Source organism: Agelaius tricolor, unplaced genomic scaffold, assembly GCF_023055355.1.
Source record: "Agelaius tricolor isolate 1412-34295 unplaced genomic scaffold, bAgeTri1.0.p SCAF_1, whole genome shotgun sequence".
Classification (NCBI taxonomy): Eukaryota; Metazoa; Chordata; class Aves; order Passeriformes; family Icteridae; genus Agelaius; species Agelaius tricolor.
In genome coordinates, this window is record NW_027269261.1 from 58,222,297 (window position 1) to 58,238,553 (window position 16,257).

Consider the following 16,257-nt stretch of genomic DNA (forward strand, 5'->3'; position numbering starts at 1 on the left):
AGAATAAATGTATTTTTAGAACTTTAGTGACAAAGTAATATAATGCAATGTCCTCAAATGTTCAGGTTTCTAAGTCACTCCATGGAGCTTGGTCCCCATGGGGTTCTTCTATACTTTTCACCAATATTTGAAAGATTCAATCCAAATTCATGTCTAATTTTTCTTTTCTTTTTAAGTTTCAAACGAAAACTGCATTAGAACGGCCCAAGCAAACCCCTGCTGAAAACAGCAGAAAGACTTCTATGGAAATCAATGGGAGATGAATTAGACATGCCTAGTGTACTATCTACCACTAAGATCTTGGGGCTCACATGAAAGAAAAACAGACACAGCTATTTAATAGAAAAGGCATTGCTATAAGTTTCTCAGCAAAGAGTTCTGAATTAAATTGCCTCAGGTAAGTTTGAGATTTACCTCTTGTTTGATTTTCTTCAGCAAAGGGGGTCCACTTTCATGTAGCCCAGCCACTATTGCAGATTCCTCCGACTCCTGCTTGATAACATCCTGCAGATCTTCTACAAGATGAGTTGGAGTTTGAGGCTGAAAGAAAGAAAGAAACGTTATATCCAAGTCCCAAAACATCCCTCTGCACTAATATCAAAGCAACTTTTATCATTGTTTCCTTCTTACCAGCATCTTCAAAGGACCGTATTTGATTTCCTGAGCTGCAAGTGCGTTTTTGAATGGAGTGGGTGTTCTTGGAGAGCTTTCTAATATCGACCTCTTGATTGCTGGAGTCCTGAAACTTTAAAAAGAAGGAGAGGAACTTTAAAGGAAGATGCTTGGAAATACTAGCTCTTTACAGAAATGCATGCATACAGGCAGTATTGTTGTAAGACTTCAGAAAACATTTCCCTATCATCCTGTAATCCATTTTGCTTTTACAGCAGAACACCTCTTTATTTTAAAAACTGGTGAACGTATATGCATGGCTTAATAACCTACCTCAATAGTCATAAAGTGGAATTTTTACTCCCAACTAAGAAAAATCGGAATGTGTGAGCAAACAACTCTGCAAGAAGCATAGAATTATAGAATGGTTTAGGCTAGAACGGTCCTTAAAGATCATCTAGTTCCAAACACCCTGCCACAGGCAGGCACACTTTCCATGAGATCAAGTTGCCCAGGGTTTCATCCATGGATAGGCCATTCACTTTTCTGGCCAGCCTGCTCCAGTGCCTCACCACCCTCTCAGTGAAGAATTCTTTCCCTGTATCTAACCTAAACCCACCCTCTTACAGCCTAAAGCATACAAAGATGACCCAGCACTTTGCTTGCATGCAAATGTGAAGACGTGGACCCTCGTGAGATCGACAAGACAAGAGACTTACACATGGTTTTCCTTCTGAGCTTTGAAAGCCTGGTCCCTGTGGAACGGGGAGGAAACTGTCATCTTATGGCCACACACCGGCGTGGAGGTAAGTGCAGGGTTCTCCAGGTTCAAGTTTTCGTGAGTGGATGAGGTGTTTAAGAACTGCATGTGTTGAAGAAAGAAAAAATTAACAGGGACATCCAGATTACATGGCTGACCTCTTAAGCTGACGTTATTCAACAAAAGAAAAATAAATTATTTTCTTGTGATTGACACAAGTCACTCTCCTGACCCTGTGATGCGATTAGGGATATATGGGTTACCTGACTACATTGTGAAAAAATACTCAGTGGTTTGGCTCAGGAAGCTTGAGAGGGAAATTCTAAAGGAAATGACACTGTTCCAATGAGAAAAACTTTCCACCACTTTCAGAGCCTGATTTGTATTTTCTCCAAATAAATTTTAATTAAGACCAGTGTGCCTAAGAAACTGGGTGAAAATGAGCAAGGGATGTTTTAAAAACAAACCCACAGGAAACAGGGTTAAATTCCACAAATATTTATATGGGGCATCTAGGGGCTTTTAGGGCAGTGAAAGTGTTGATGACAGGAAAATAAATTTCCTACCACCTCTCTCAAAAGAAAGTACTTCATTTTCAGAGTATAAAATGAAAGCTGCCACCTGTGATGGGTGCGTGGAATACTTTGGAATGGAAACAGCTGATTGAAAAAGAGGCAGCACTATTTGTTTGGAGAAAATTGCTCTTGCATGTGTTCTACCTAGTAACCTAAAATATTGTTTCTATTTCTAGTCTACAAATCTGTGATCATAGTGGTATCCTTTATTCTGACAACAATTCAATGTATTCCCTTCTAGATTCTGTCACTTTATAAAAATGCGGCATGTAAGAAAATCTGGCTTTCATTGGAAAAATGACATATGATTAAAATAGCTAATAGGTAATGAGAAATACAGCAAGAAATCATTACGTGAAATCTTTTTCCTTCATGAAATAGTGTTTCTTTGACATCAAAGACTAAAGCAAACCAACACAGACAAACAAAAAATCCAAAACACTTTTAAATAGTACTACAGCTGTGAAACAAAGCAACCATCTTCAGGAATTTGAACCAGCCCATTTTAATGGGCCATTTTCCTCCTCATTCCTATTCCACTCCAACTCTCCCGGCCTGGGCAGAGGATGGCAAGTGTGATTTGAATTTTCTGGTTGTTGTCAGTTTGTCTCACAACCTGAATGCTATTTAAATGTAGTTTGGGGTTTTCTAGGTCAATGAATCATACTGTAAGTGGACAGAGATGGAAAGTATCACAGATGATCAGAAATGTTAAACTCTAGTAGCTGGAGTTAGCAGCAAGAGTAAAGCAAGGGGTCACACTCTCCTACAAAAAAGATCCAAAAAGGCAAAAAACCAAAACACAAAAAACCAAGCTGAATTTAAAAGTCAAAAATCAACAGTTAGCTTGCTGATTAACTAAACTCAGCAGTGAAGACTGGGAGCAGTGAGAAGATTCAAACACGGAGTGAAATCAACAAGCACAACGGTAATTAGTCATTTGTTCCAAAGGATTAGTTTCTAAATTGTTAAGACTGGGGTGACTTTTGAGAATTAGTAACATCTGTGCAGAAGTCTTGATCTACCTGCGAGGGAGAGAAGGGCAGGCTTTTGACAGGGGAGCGCTTAGGAGGAGTTGAGCTGCTGGCGTCAGCTCGGACCAAGGTGCTACCGTGGCCACTGGCTGAGGGGCCGCAGTGCCCTCTCCTTTTGCGAAGAAGGAGCCACGGAGCCGCACTGCCCTGTGAGGCAGATAAGGTCTTTGGTGAGCCAGGAGAGCCCTGACTCGACATGACTTTGCTCAAATTTGTGGTGGGCTGTCCTTGCGGTCTGCAAGCACTGGCCCCTCTCTGCTGAAGCTGCGCGGCTTTGCCTGAGGGAGCTCTGCTAGCCGGAGTGTCTGTGTCTTCAAAGAATTCAAAAGTGCTGAGATCACCCCATGATGAAGGATCCTGAAACAACGTGGGAGGCACGGAGCTATAAGACAGTGTATAGTGCCACCTCATGAAAATACAGTGCTAGGATATGTTTGTAATCAACAACAACAACAAAGTCTTTCCCAGCTCAATTCAACCTGACCCTGTTCATGGGAGCAGCAACACTGTGAACACAATAATTTGTGTTTTCAATATATACCTTGATCTTATCAAACTGTCTGACATCCTAGTAGTGTTGCTGGCAACAGAGTTCCTAACAAAAGAGTCAAATTATGTCCTTACTATTTGCTTGCGAGTGTTTTCTGCTTGCTATGATGATGGTGACTTTTGTTACAAAAAAATGTGTGCTGTAGACCAAGACTGGCCTCCTCCTTACATGCAATGCTGCTCTGGATGTGCTGAAAGGGAAATGATACCGAATGAAGCAGACACCTCTGCTTCTGAAGGAGGTTGCCACCAACAAATGTAATTCAATGTGCTATTTTACATGTAGCATCCCAGAGACTGCAATGACAAAATGTCCATGTCAATGTCAGTCAGATACTTGACATTTAAATGTGTGTTTACAGTCCTTCACATATGCCAGGACAAGTTCCTTAAACTTTGAAAAGCAGCTATTGAGGTTGTAACTAAAAATTCTGAAGATGATGCAGATACATGAGCAGCCACACCCAAACCTATGGCATGTGTCACTTCAAATATCAGTAAATATCATCACATTGTTTAAAATTTTTCATGGTATCTCTGACTGTATTTTAAGGAGACTTAAAATTGAGAGATTGTTTCAAGCTCCTACTGTGCACCTTGCCATAACTCACACTCCCATTCCAAGTTGCAGCAGGAAAGGGAGACACCCTAAAAAAGCATATGCGTCCATGCTTGAGGGCTTCATTTACAAGCAGCTGCATTTTGTCATGTCAGAAGATAAGCTTCAGATCCTGGACCAACTCGAAGTTACTCGGGAAAAAAATCAACAACCACATTTAGGACAATCCCAGCTCCTCACCCCTTACTCCTTGACCATGCACAAATCCACCTGAGGTGGCGAGTCTACTTACGGAGTCTATTAACTGGAGTGTTTCAGCAAATTCTAAGAGATTCTTAACATTGTCCAGGATGTTGCTCTGGTGAACAATCATGCACCGGGCAGGGGATGCACTTTCCTCAGGTAAGCAACCGTGATCCACCGGTGGAGATGGAGTACAGTGGTGATGCTCCCCCAAACAGGAAACAGGTGCACTGTCACCACTGGTCCTGGTACTGTCAGCAATTGTGGTGCTGTGCCAGCCGGGGTAGTTTGATGTGTGGTTCTGTGTCTAAAGGAAGAAGAAGGCAAAAAAAAAAAAAGAAGAAAAGGGAGGGGGGAAAGGCAGAAGGAACTTAGCAATGAAATTGCACAAGGTGTCAGATGCCACTGGAGGAAAGATAAAAGTAGTTGCATCATCATCTAAAAGCTTATGCCTATGAAACAATTGTCAAGATGTTTCCTTTCATCAGTGCAAGATCTTGTTTTAAGTAATACTGGCATTGTATTTGTTATCCCAAAGTTACCTCATAATTTACTTCCAGGATTATAGGCATATGTCATTACTAGCACATAATCAATTCATACTTTGTTACTCCAAGTGCTCAAAAAGTGTCTGCAAGTCCTTTTCTGTAAGAAGCAAGAAATGGCAGGATTTCCCTACTGAGCGCTCAGCACTGTAGAAGGCTAAAAGTTTTTAGAGTTAGAGTTGCTTTTGTCTGCTTATCTCCTTTTCTTCTGCTATCCCTGTCTAATGCTACAGCTTACACCAATGCAATGAAGAGGCTGTCAAATCAACGTGGTTAGGAAAGCAGAAGAACAAATTAACAGAAGTTTCTTTCCAGTGTGATCATGCAACAGAAGAAATTGCAAAACATCTACTAAAGTTAAAAAGTGGCCAAACTAACGTATCATGCATGCAGTTCCTTTACTAATCATTTAAATATTACCCAAAAAAAGAAAAAGAATCTGCTGGCTATCACCTATCTTCAAAAATGATTTTGGGATTCTTGGCTTTGGTGACAGTGTTAAGTAGTTACACAAGGCCTTTCACGCATTAACATCCAATGGCATATACAACCAAGTATGAGAATTCAGTAATAGCCAGCACTTGCTCCACACATGCAGTTATGAAGAATCTAACATTATTCAGAGGAGTAAAACAAATTCTCAAACATGCACCAAGTCTGAAGCTTACGAAGTATATAAAACACAGCTGAAGGAAAGAATACAACAGAGAAGAAAAATCTAATGCACAGGCACTACATTTTCATCACATGAACCATTGCACACTTTCAGAAACACAGATACTGTTATTGATTAAAGGTCTGCAGGATTTTCAATTTTTAAAGGTCTGTAGGATTTTCAATTTTTGTGCAATCATCATGTTTCCAATATTACATCATGTTACGGAGCCCAGTCCTGCTCCCACTTTGCAGAGTAAGACACCTGCAAAATTTTTAATTTTTTTTTCAACAAAAGAATTTATGAAGCAGATACAGATTACATATGTGCTATGTTTCATCCTTTTAAAACGGAAATATAGAGCCTTGATTAGTACTGAAGGCAGAGGGGGAGTAAAAAGTTAAAAAGACAAGCACTGGGGTAAGGCTGCTATCCCTCCATCCAAGCACACAGTGACAATCTTACTGGTAATGCCTGCTGCCCTTTCAGTTCATTCTCAGTCGACATTAGTAGCAACTCTAATTCCTTTATTCGCTTTTCTTTCTCAGGGTCTTCATCATTATAGTGTCTCTGAAATTAAGAGTTAAGGGAAAAGAAAAGATAAAGGTCTGATAGGTTGTAGCAACTAAAATGCTCATGGTTTGCCGACCTGTGGTTATAACAGCCAAATTAGATTCCAAGATGAAACAAATGTCAATTGTGTTTTCCACTACCAAAGTCTCTGCTGAATTTCAGTATAGACATTTGAAATGGAGAAAGTAAAGGCCATCACACCAGATGTCAACTACTGCATTTAAAATCCACTTCAGAAGGAGCAATTATTAGCCATGTTAGAACTCCCCGACCTTCCCCATTTTCTCTTTTCACCACACTTAATACATTAAAATGTTTCCTTAATGCATGATGTCTGCATTTTAGTTTATCAAACATTTAAGAAATTGACTCTTGAAATAAGGTTCAAGTTATCTACCTGGATAGCTGCAGCAGCTGGCTGAGGTACATTGACAATATTTACATGCAGTGCTACTGGATACGGGATCTGACCAGGAACCTAGGTCAAAAAGCAAAAATTTATTATTTCCATCATATTATCTGCTTGCATTACCAATTTGTGTTAAACATACTTTGGTGTTAGGTACTTAATATTTGTAGTCTGTTGAGATGAAATAACAAAAAAATAAAAATGTTTACAAGAAAAATAATCACGTTTTTAGGAACATGACTGCAAGCATTAGAGAGGAAGAAAGAAAATTCATATATGAAATATTTACCCTTCCTGAATGAGAAAAGATGAATAATTTATAGACACATTTGTAAGGATTTCCTAAATTGAAATGAAAAAGCAAAATATGCAATTTATTATCATCTAAAACTCTACAATGCAACTGTCTGAAGCAGGAGCCTGTTTCATTATTAATCATTAATAGAAAAGAAATCTGATTAAAAACAATACTTATTCACTTGGTTCTGACAGGCAACCCACAAACAGAATACTACTAAAGGGAACGTGGGAGATTTTGACATGGAACACAGAATTAACCAGATTCAACTGATATTCAAGAAATTTAATATTCCCAACTCTAAGAAATATGTTAACTGCTCCCAAGGCATTAAACCTGCTGTACCCAGTTCCACCACCTGAATGCCACCAGTTTGAAATGTACTTATTTTCACCACTGAACAAAGTAAAAGCCAAAGAACTCCTCATCTGACACCAAACACATCCAAGTCCACCAAGACGAAGAAAATCCTTCAAGCTGAAACCAGGCACGGCTAAGCTGCACCCATCTGTCCCAGGAGGCAGAACAGGCCCCCCCTCCCCACTGGCACCTCCGGGCACTCACGTTCTGAGGCTCGGGGATGTGGTAGTAGGGGTAGTCGCTGCCCAGCGGGGGCTGGCTGGCCACCGGCAGCTGGGCGGGTGGCGACGGGTTGTGAGCAAAGGCCATCAGGTGGTTGTTCTTCTGAAAGCCAGCAGCTGCTGAGGAGTGGCAGGCTTTGGAGGACTCCTGCAGGTAGCCCTCCTGCTCGACCTTGCGGCGCATGGTGGAGTTCCAGTGGTTCTTGATAGCATTATCAGTTCTGCAACAGAAATACAGGCGCTCGAGGACTTTCAAATATGACCATTTCCAACTCAGACAGGTCAATGGGCAGGGAACTGCTGTCAGCATTTCTGTTTAAACCCTGAGCTCTTCTCTGACCTTCCTCCTACCCCCACCACTACAGATGCTACTCCCAACTTCTCAGGAAAGATGCTCAGTAGAAAGATTAGGGAAAAAAAAAAACGGGCTACGGTTGTTTACATACTTTTTTTAAGCAATCTCTCGTGACTTACATCCTCAAATTGTAAAAAATTACTAATTTCATCTTCACCTCATTCCCATGAAGTGAGGAGACAACAAAGGCTAACTTGCCTTTGAGGCTATCCTAAAGGAATGCCAACATTATCTTCTTATCTCTTAATATTTCAGTGGAGTCTTATTGTGTCATTGCTGGAAAGAAAGACTGTGGAGAACAGCTGTGAACAGGCTAACTTCCAAGCAATTTTCCAGCTGGTCACCTAGACAGCAACAACAACATGCTGTACATACAAACTCAGTAAACAAAACTGTTGGGATTTTTCTTACATGCAGAAAAACTGAGATTGAAATCCTCACATATATGTGTCAGGAAAAGCAAACTTACCAACTTTGTGAGATTTTTAAGAGTACATTTTAAAACAGCTCTGCTATTTGAAAAACATCACCACGGCATGCTATCATTCAAAGTAGTACCTGTGATGTGTGAAAGCCACAAAAATATTTCCAAGGGCTAATTTCTTTCTTGTTATCTTCTAGAAGGTGAAAGCAGCCCAGGGAATGATTGCTGAAAGGGCTATCATGATCTTAGGCCTTATATTTAGGTCTGGAAGATGTTTTATCAAATAGCAGGAAGAAAAGAAGGAAGAGAAACCTCTCCTTTGCTTACATTATTTGCTTGCCCACATTTTGAGTCACTTTTAATCAAGCAAGTAAGACACTGAATCTTTGAGTTCAGATACAAGCTACACAAAAGCTTTCAGTGAGACAGGTATTTCCAGGACCAGAGTTTGAGGAAAAAGTTTCTCCTACTTTACACATGGTTTTTTAACAGGTCAAAATCATCTGGATGATTCAAGAGCAATTACAAAAGTTGAAGAAGCCTTTCTTAAATCATTTTGAATAAACAGACTGGTTTTCATGTTGAAGGCATACCCTTAACTGAATGTAAATTATGTTCCATTTTCAGGCCCTGATCCTTCCCTGTTAAATTGATTTAAATTTTGACAGTCATCACAGGCACAAATAAGACTTAACAGATATTTAGGAAACTCTTATGGTCTTGCTCCACTTACTGGCTTTTTTACCCGTGGCAAACATTAAAAGCTTGAAAAAATAGCACACTGCTGCATGTACTGACCAAACAGTGAAGTTCCCCACTGAGAAAAAAGCACATTGGTGTGTCACTGGCTTCCCAGGTTTTGATTCCAAATTTTTTTTGATTTATACAGTGCAGCCTGAGGCAACCAAAACAGACTGCTCAGACCTGCAGCTTTTTCCTTTTTTAAGAGCTAAAAGCATATGTCATTACCGTCCAGGCAGCAACTTTGCAATCTCTGCCCATCTGTTTCCCAGCCTCTTGTGTGCCTGGTAAATAATTCTATCTTCCTCTTCTGTCCAGGAGGTTTTCTTCACTTCTGGATTCAAATGGTTGTGCCACCTCTCCCTGCACTGTTTTCCAATCCTTCCCTTCAAATGCTTAGCAATGACAGACCAGCGCTTTGGACCGTATTTCTGCACGAGCTCTATTACCTTCAAAGAAGAACATAAAAACTGCCTGTATTTAATGATGCATGATGAATCAATGACATTTTTTTCTGTGGTGAAGCAATATTTTCGACAACATTTCTCAAAACTGCCAAAGTAAAACTAATAGCAATTAAGGTTCCCCACTTCCCATTCATATTTTTACCCAAAAGGAAAAATCTGCTAATAGTTAAGGCATTTCTAGACTGCAACTCCACATTACAGTGCTGTAAAGCAACAGTAATTTATTTTCATAGCAAATTTAGAAAGCACTACACAAATACAATCTGCCTCAGGCCATAATAATGTTGAGACCACCAAAGTTTCCAGGAGTTTTGGCCCAACACTTGAAATCTGCTTGTAAGGCATTAATCAGACAGAAAGAAAAACTGATTACCTACCCTTTGATCCTCCTCTTTAGTCCAAGGACCTTTGATAAGTTCTGGGTTTAGTACCTTCTGCCATCGGTGCTGGCACTGAACATCTGTCCGATTCTAGTGAAATGTGAAATACACAAAGTGGATAATTCTTTAGAAAAGATGAATTAAGAGTGAGAATGCTCTTATTTACATACACTTGTTTTGAAGTATTTCACTACCAACTAAGACTACTAAACATCACAGAGTGATACAGTAAGTCTGAGAAGAAGGTGGTCAACTATCAATTTGCTCACAGAATAGATAAGGTTTCCATCACTTCTGCATTGAGGACTCCATCACCAAAACTACACAAATTTTATCTTCCCCATCTGCACAACAGCTGGCATGTTTTCACATGCAGTATTTCAGCAACAGCCAAACACAAAGAAATTTTCTTCAAAATCATACTTGTAATTCACCAAAGTTATTTTTTTAGCTGTGCTGAGACATTTTGTTTCATTGTCACATTGACCATCTACTGTGCAAGTCCCCACCATCCCCCATTTTTGATTGTTTTTTTCCAACCCTTTCTGAGAAGTGAAAGGAAAAATAAATGCAGAGGTTTCCACAGTAATCTAACTGCACTTCTAAGGTCTCCATTTGCGGAAGTTTTATATCTCCCCTGAAAATGTAACTATAAAGCAACCACTCCCCCTTCATTAAGGAAACCCCTTGATAAAGAGTTGCTACTAAGCCTGGAAACAGAAACCAATAGCCACTTACAGGAAGGAAATTTGCAATGACTTTCCAGTCTTCTGTGCCATTCTGCTCCACAAGCTTCTTCAGCTTCTCATCCTGAACCATAAATCCCCCCAGAGATAATTAATATTGCAATCTCTTATTATCCAAATGAAATATTTTTTAAAATTCATTCTTGTAGCTTCTTATGCATCTACTTCTGCTTTCTGAGTGTAAGGGAGGGTGGTCTGTAGACTTTGCATGCTTTTAATTCCTAGAGCACAAGATTTTTCTATTCCTTTGGAGTTTCGTAGGTTCTTTACTGTGTTGCAGGAGAAATACTGGCTTCTATGCAATTCTTTGACTCACAATATACATTCCCATTTTACTCATCAAAGCATTGTAACTGTTATTCTTGGACTTGATTTACAGGAGGAAATAGGTGTTTAGATGCCAAGCATCAGAATAACCTTGAAATTCAGTAACACTCAGGCACTCAGCAACCTGGGCACCTCTGAAAATCACAGCCTTAAGCTTTATATGTCTTGCAAGTAATGGGAGTTCCAGTAACTTGCTCATGGCCTATCCACCTACAATAAATGCACAATAAAACTAACAGCTCCTTTTTGCTCCTGTTCTCTGCGAGGGAGTTTTGCATACCTGTAAATAGCAAAAAATTTGGCCCAATCTTTTTAATGATAAGGCCAGAAATATAGACCCTAAAGACAAAAGAAACCAATCTTATGTACTGGGAAAGATCAAGATAGAGTAAAACAAACCAGAAATGCCCCAGGAGATAAGAGGAGAAGAGTAGCCCTCTCCTTCCCCAGTTAGCACCTCCCAGTATGCCCCCAGTTCATGCAACAGGACAATGGCCTTTGGACCTCATGGCCATCCTTTCCTCCCTGGCCACATCACAACCATGCCCACCTTTGTAAGAGCAGACTATGATTTAAAATAAATAAATAAAAAGCTTGCAAGGGGTGACCTGCCACTGTTTTTACATCAATACACATTGCTAGAGAAGAGAAAGTCAAAACATAACTCAAGAGCTGTAATAATGTATTCCACAACAAACTCAAACCAGTTAAATGGCCAAAGGAGATCCATCTGGCAGAGGAGTTTGATACCACAATTTCCCCAGAAAGTCAGCACAAGGGTATCACAACTAATTCTGACCTTGAAAAGCAAAATACATCCTGAATGCTCAGTTTTAGTACTGCTGGATTTCTCTCCTCCAGCTTTTACTTTACTTCCCCTTGGAATTGTAACAGTGCAATTAAAGTGCAAAATTCCAGTGGTACAGAAAGACTGCAGCAGTTTTTGCCACAGTGGTTTGCTGCTGTGGGACACTGAACACACACGGGTTCTTGCATAGCAACAGTTTCCAAACAGAAAGAGGAAAGTAGCAACAATGAAGCACTGCTACAGGTGATTTGGAATCTGCTTCCCCAAAAGGGATTACACAGAGATTCACGCATCACATACTTACACACAGAGCCTGGTATTAAAGTGAAATTAAAAAGTTGCATTTATATATTTTATTTAAAAGGTAAGAACTATGCTCAAAGTTAAATAAAACACAGAATGTAGCTAGTGGGTCAAAAAAGTTGTCCTCAGACAAGGGACTCTCACTAAAGTAAGTTTGCAGATTAGCAATATGGTGAAGAACATGAAGCAACTTGGAGAAGAATGTGATCCATGCTCTCTCTTATCTTTTTACATGCAGGAGAGAATGAACTTGGATTTACCTCTTCGCGGGTCCACCTGGTTTTTCCTAAGTGGCGTTTTCCAGTCTTGGGAAGCAGACCATCATAGTCATGATCATACACCTCAACATCTTCTTCATCATCATCACTACTATATATACTGCAAAAGGAAACACAGCAAGACAGAGTGGAGCATGAGGACTCGAGCTACTTAATTACAAAACACAAAAAACCCCCCACTACAATCCTTACAAAGGTTACACAGATAAGTTTTAAAACTTGCACAACAAGATTTTGTTCTGCATTCTGTTGTTCTAGTATTCTGAACTGGTTCTGCTGTTTTTGGTATCCACAGATACAGGCAAAGGGCTGGCAACCTTCGTAATACTGTGCATGTTTAGACCTGCTCCTAATGTTAGATCAGTGGTGAATTACACATTTGGCAAACTTTCAACCAATGAAGGTTTCAAATTAAAATACAATGTTTGGGACAATAAAGACAACTAGAGGCTGTGTCCAGTACACGAGTAAATGTTTAAGATCTTTAACTCATGCCATACACATTCTGAAAAGTATTAGTGTTTTTGTATGTTTAACACAGCAGATTGTTATACTGCTCCAAAATAAAACCAACTGTGTAGCAAAACAAAAAGCTAAACAATAACCTTGTTTGAGAAAGTGTTTATGGGCCCTATATGAGAAGGCACAAGTTTTTACAATAAATAAAGACAGTAAGTGGCAGCATTAACATGCAATAAGCTCTAATATAAAATATGCCCTCCATTTATGGGTTTGGACAGATAAGGACTGAGAACAAGTTTGTTTAATCCTGCAACCAACAAATGAATGACTGAGCCCTTCTGTAGTCTCCATTTCTATAAGTTTATTACCTCTAGTCTATTTCTAAATCCCTCATACTGTTTTTGAAATACTCTGCTCACCTAATTCATGACTAAGGGATTTCCCCAGAGGCTATCTATGGGTAAAAAGGACTCCATGACTCTTTTCACAAACAGCACCTTCTCTACCTAGCTAACTAAATCTAAATGAAAGTGTTTTGCAACAAGACATGCCTTTCTGGTGTACCGTATTTTACGTCTAACTTTTAAGGTATGTGCAGCAGTTCTGATACTTCAGCTAAGAGCTGCTAGCCACAAGTGTTAGAAAGGGGTCAGTGTCATTAAGATTAAAAACTGTGATATATCTGATGGTATGGCATGACTAAGACATTAAAATAAAGTTATTTTGTAATAAAATTACAGGTGCTGTTTATGCTGTTAACCAGTTTTCAGGAGATTACTTTCAATTAATTTGCAGTGAAGCATGGCGACTGTTTGTCAAGATGCGAACACCTCCGAAAGGCAAGCTGCTGAACACACATTCTTTAAAAGTACTGGGCTAATCACACCCTACATCTTCCACCCTGTTTTCTGGTCTGTGTCATGAAAGAACATGCTTACATGCTACATGTAAAAAGTTTTCCACAGCCTGCTGTGGTGTGTGTGGCCACCCTGCAGCCTCTGATGGGTGCCCCTGACTCACCCACCCAGCCCATCGCTGCCACCCGCAACTCGCACCCCCCGCGCCGCAGTCCGGCAGCCCCACCATTCACTCCCTATTCCCCAGACCCCACAAGCACTGGGAGTAAGCCCCGATGGAAGCTCCCACTCCGCACGCACCCCTCGCTGGCAGCTGGAGCCTCCCGTGCTTGAGCAAAAGCTCCCACGCTCCAGCTGCCACAAGCGCGGCTCCGTCCCCAGCCACCGCTCAAAGCAGATTCACTTTTCTCAGTGACACACAGAGACAGCTGCGCCGCTGCCCATATGCCAAAGGAAGTTTTGTGGCACAGTTTCCAAGTCTCATTTTGAAAATGAATTTTCCGTAGACGGCAACCAGCAGGTACGCATCCATCGGCGGTGCTTCCTGCGCCGCAGGAAAACGCCACTCTGCAGCAGCAGCAGCAGCACAGCACCAGCGGCCAACACGTTTAAGGACTTCACTGCGGGGCCAGTTCTGTAACAGGGTTATTTAAATGACTGGGGCCCCGCTGGCACCGCAGAACCGAGCAAACTTCACTGTACTACCTGCGTTCTCCAGCAGGAGAAAAGTGCCCGGGGATTCCGGGACGCTCGGTAGTTTCTTCAGTCAACCCGGCCCTCAGCAGTGCTCTAAAACTTTATTTTGCACCTCCGGCCGCAGCCCTGAAGCGTCCCCCCAGGCGGCTCGGCACGGCACAGCACGGCACGGCGCTCCGCCCGGCCGGGACAGCGGGAGTCCCCCGGCCGCCCATCAGCGCTGCGCTGTTGGCCGAGGCAACCGGCTTGTGCAACGATACACGGGGGGAAAAGCGAAAAAAAAAAAAAAAAAAGAGAGGTAAAAAAAAAAAAAAAAAACCCAGAAAAAAAGAAAAAAAGAAGGAGGTGTAGAGGAAATGCCTCGCTGCTGTTACCGTGATTGAAGGAATTCGGGCACCAGCCCCGCGGGGCAGAGCCCGCGCCCGCTCCCGCCGGCGCCGCGCCCGCTGGATGAGGCGGACACGGCACCGAGCGGCCCCGGCCTCCCAGCCCCGAGCGGCGGCCGTGTCCCTGCGGGAGGCGCCCGCGAGGCAGCGGTAGCTGTCCCTCTCTTTCGGGAGACACGGGCCGGATGATTCACCGCCAGCTCTAGCGACAGCCCCGCTCTGACACTCAAAAGTACAGCCCGGCGCTCGCCCAGCGGCTCTCACCGCCTCCTCCCGCACCGCAAGCCCCTGTTCCTTAGAAAGAGCCCACCAAGCCCCCTGTGCCACCGGACGGGGCTGGCTCCCGGGAAGCGACAGGCAGCGCTGCGACCTTCTCCCCTGTCACAGCCAGCCAAAGGGGAGGGGAGGAGGGGAGGATGCCGGGCTGCAAAGAGAAAAAAGCCTCCACGTGTCCGACCCGCCGTCCCCGGCTAATTAGACAACAACCCCGCTCTGTGCGCCCGCGCGGCAGCGGGGCCACGGACGCGGCCACGCGGCGCTACCGCCCCGTCCGGTCCGGTCCGCCGCCTCCGGGGCACCGCGGCCCCCGGCCCCTGGCGCGGCGTGGCAGGGATCGCCGTGGCCCGGGTGCGCGGCAGGCGGGCGGGCGCGGGTGACAGCTCCGGCCGAGCGCTCCGTCGGAGACGCAGCCCCCCGCCCGCGCTGCCGCGGTCCGGCGTGTGCCGAGCGGCGTGTGCCGGGAAAAAGCTAAGCCACTCAGGCCAGAGTCGCGCTTCCAAGGGCGAAAGGGCCGCACGAATGAAGGAAACAAAAAGTCGAGGGAGCGAACCGAGTCCCCGCACCCGCCGCCCACCTGTCGCCTCACCCGGCCGAGAATGAATGAATGAATGGGACGGGACGCGCTACCTGCCGCCGCCGAGCCCGCCAGACATTGTCCCGCCTTGCGGCTGCGGGGCGCGCAGCTCCCTCGGGCTCGGCGCCGGCTCCTGCGGGCGGCGAGCACCGGCCCCCCGCCGGCGTGCAGCGCGGGGCCCGAGCGCCCCGGCGGCTCCGCAGCGCGTCCCGCTGGGCTGCAGCTCCCCCGGCGCCTCCGGAGGAGGGGAGCGCCCCGGCACCGGGGGCGGAGTACACCAGGTGCGCGGAGGACGGGGGGCTGCCCGCCCGTCCGCCGGGCGAGCCGGCTGCCTGCTGCCGCTTTCCCCTTCTCCCGTCCCGCGCCCCGTCTGACAGGCGCGGAGCGCAGCTGGCCGTCCCCCGCCTGCAGACAGCGGGTTACCTGTGCCGGGGTCTCCGGGACATCCTCGCACCGGCCGCTGGGGGAGGAGGACGGGGGAGACCGAGCCCGCGCCCGCCGCCGCGCCCTGCTGCCGGGCTGCGCCTGGGCGCTCCGCCGCCGCGCACGGGAGTGCCGAGGAGCCGCGGGAGGAGGAGGAGGAAACAGGTTGAGATTAAAGAGTAAACTCTGTAAACAGAGATGCCATCAAACAAAGGGCCCTTGGACACTCCCCCTCCCGCCAAATCTGGCGCCCCTGCAGTGCGCAGGCGCCTGGCGGGCCCGTGCCGCGGCGGCGGGGCGCGGGGCGGGCGGACCGGGGCCGCGCGCCCCACGGGGCCCTCGCGCCCCGCCCATCCCG

General features: G+C 44.3%; 1 protein-coding gene across 6 annotated transcripts in view; it reads right to left on the bottom strand.

Moving 5' to 3' along the window:
* MYB (MYB proto-oncogene, transcription factor) overlaps window positions 1-16,039 on the bottom strand; it is a 28,169-nt gene extending 12,130 nt beyond the window's left edge. For 2 of the 6 annotated variants that reach the window (XM_071436131.1, XM_071436123.1), the window contains exons 1-13: window positions 15,900-16,031; window positions 12,205-12,322; window positions 10,499-10,570; window positions 9,758-9,850; window positions 9,142-9,362; window positions 7,377-7,614; window positions 6,503-6,583; window positions 5,998-6,102; window positions 4,382-4,639; window positions 2,973-3,338; window positions 1,332-1,474; window positions 631-745; window positions 415-540 (exon numbers count right to left, since the gene is read on the bottom strand). In XM_071436131.1, the coding sequence (XP_071292232.1) occupies window positions 415-540; window positions 631-745; window positions 1,332-1,474; window positions 2,973-3,338; window positions 4,382-4,639; window positions 5,998-6,102; window positions 6,503-6,583; window positions 7,377-7,614; window positions 9,142-9,362; window positions 9,758-9,850; window positions 10,499-10,570; window positions 12,205-12,322; window positions 15,900-15,922 (1,959 nt within the window). In that variant the 5' untranslated portion in view covers window positions 15,923-16,031. Of the gene's footprint in view, window positions 1-414; window positions 541-630; window positions 746-1,331; window positions 1,475-2,972; window positions 3,339-4,381; window positions 4,640-5,997; window positions 6,103-6,502; window positions 6,584-7,376; window positions 7,615-9,141; window positions 9,363-9,757; window positions 9,851-10,498; window positions 10,571-12,204; window positions 12,323-15,899 lie in introns of all 6 variants that reach the window. The other 4 variants (XM_071436169.1, XM_071436141.1, XM_071436151.1 and 1 more) reach the window with 4 other exon arrangements.
* Between the last annotated feature and the right edge of the window lie 218 nt (window positions 16,040-16,257).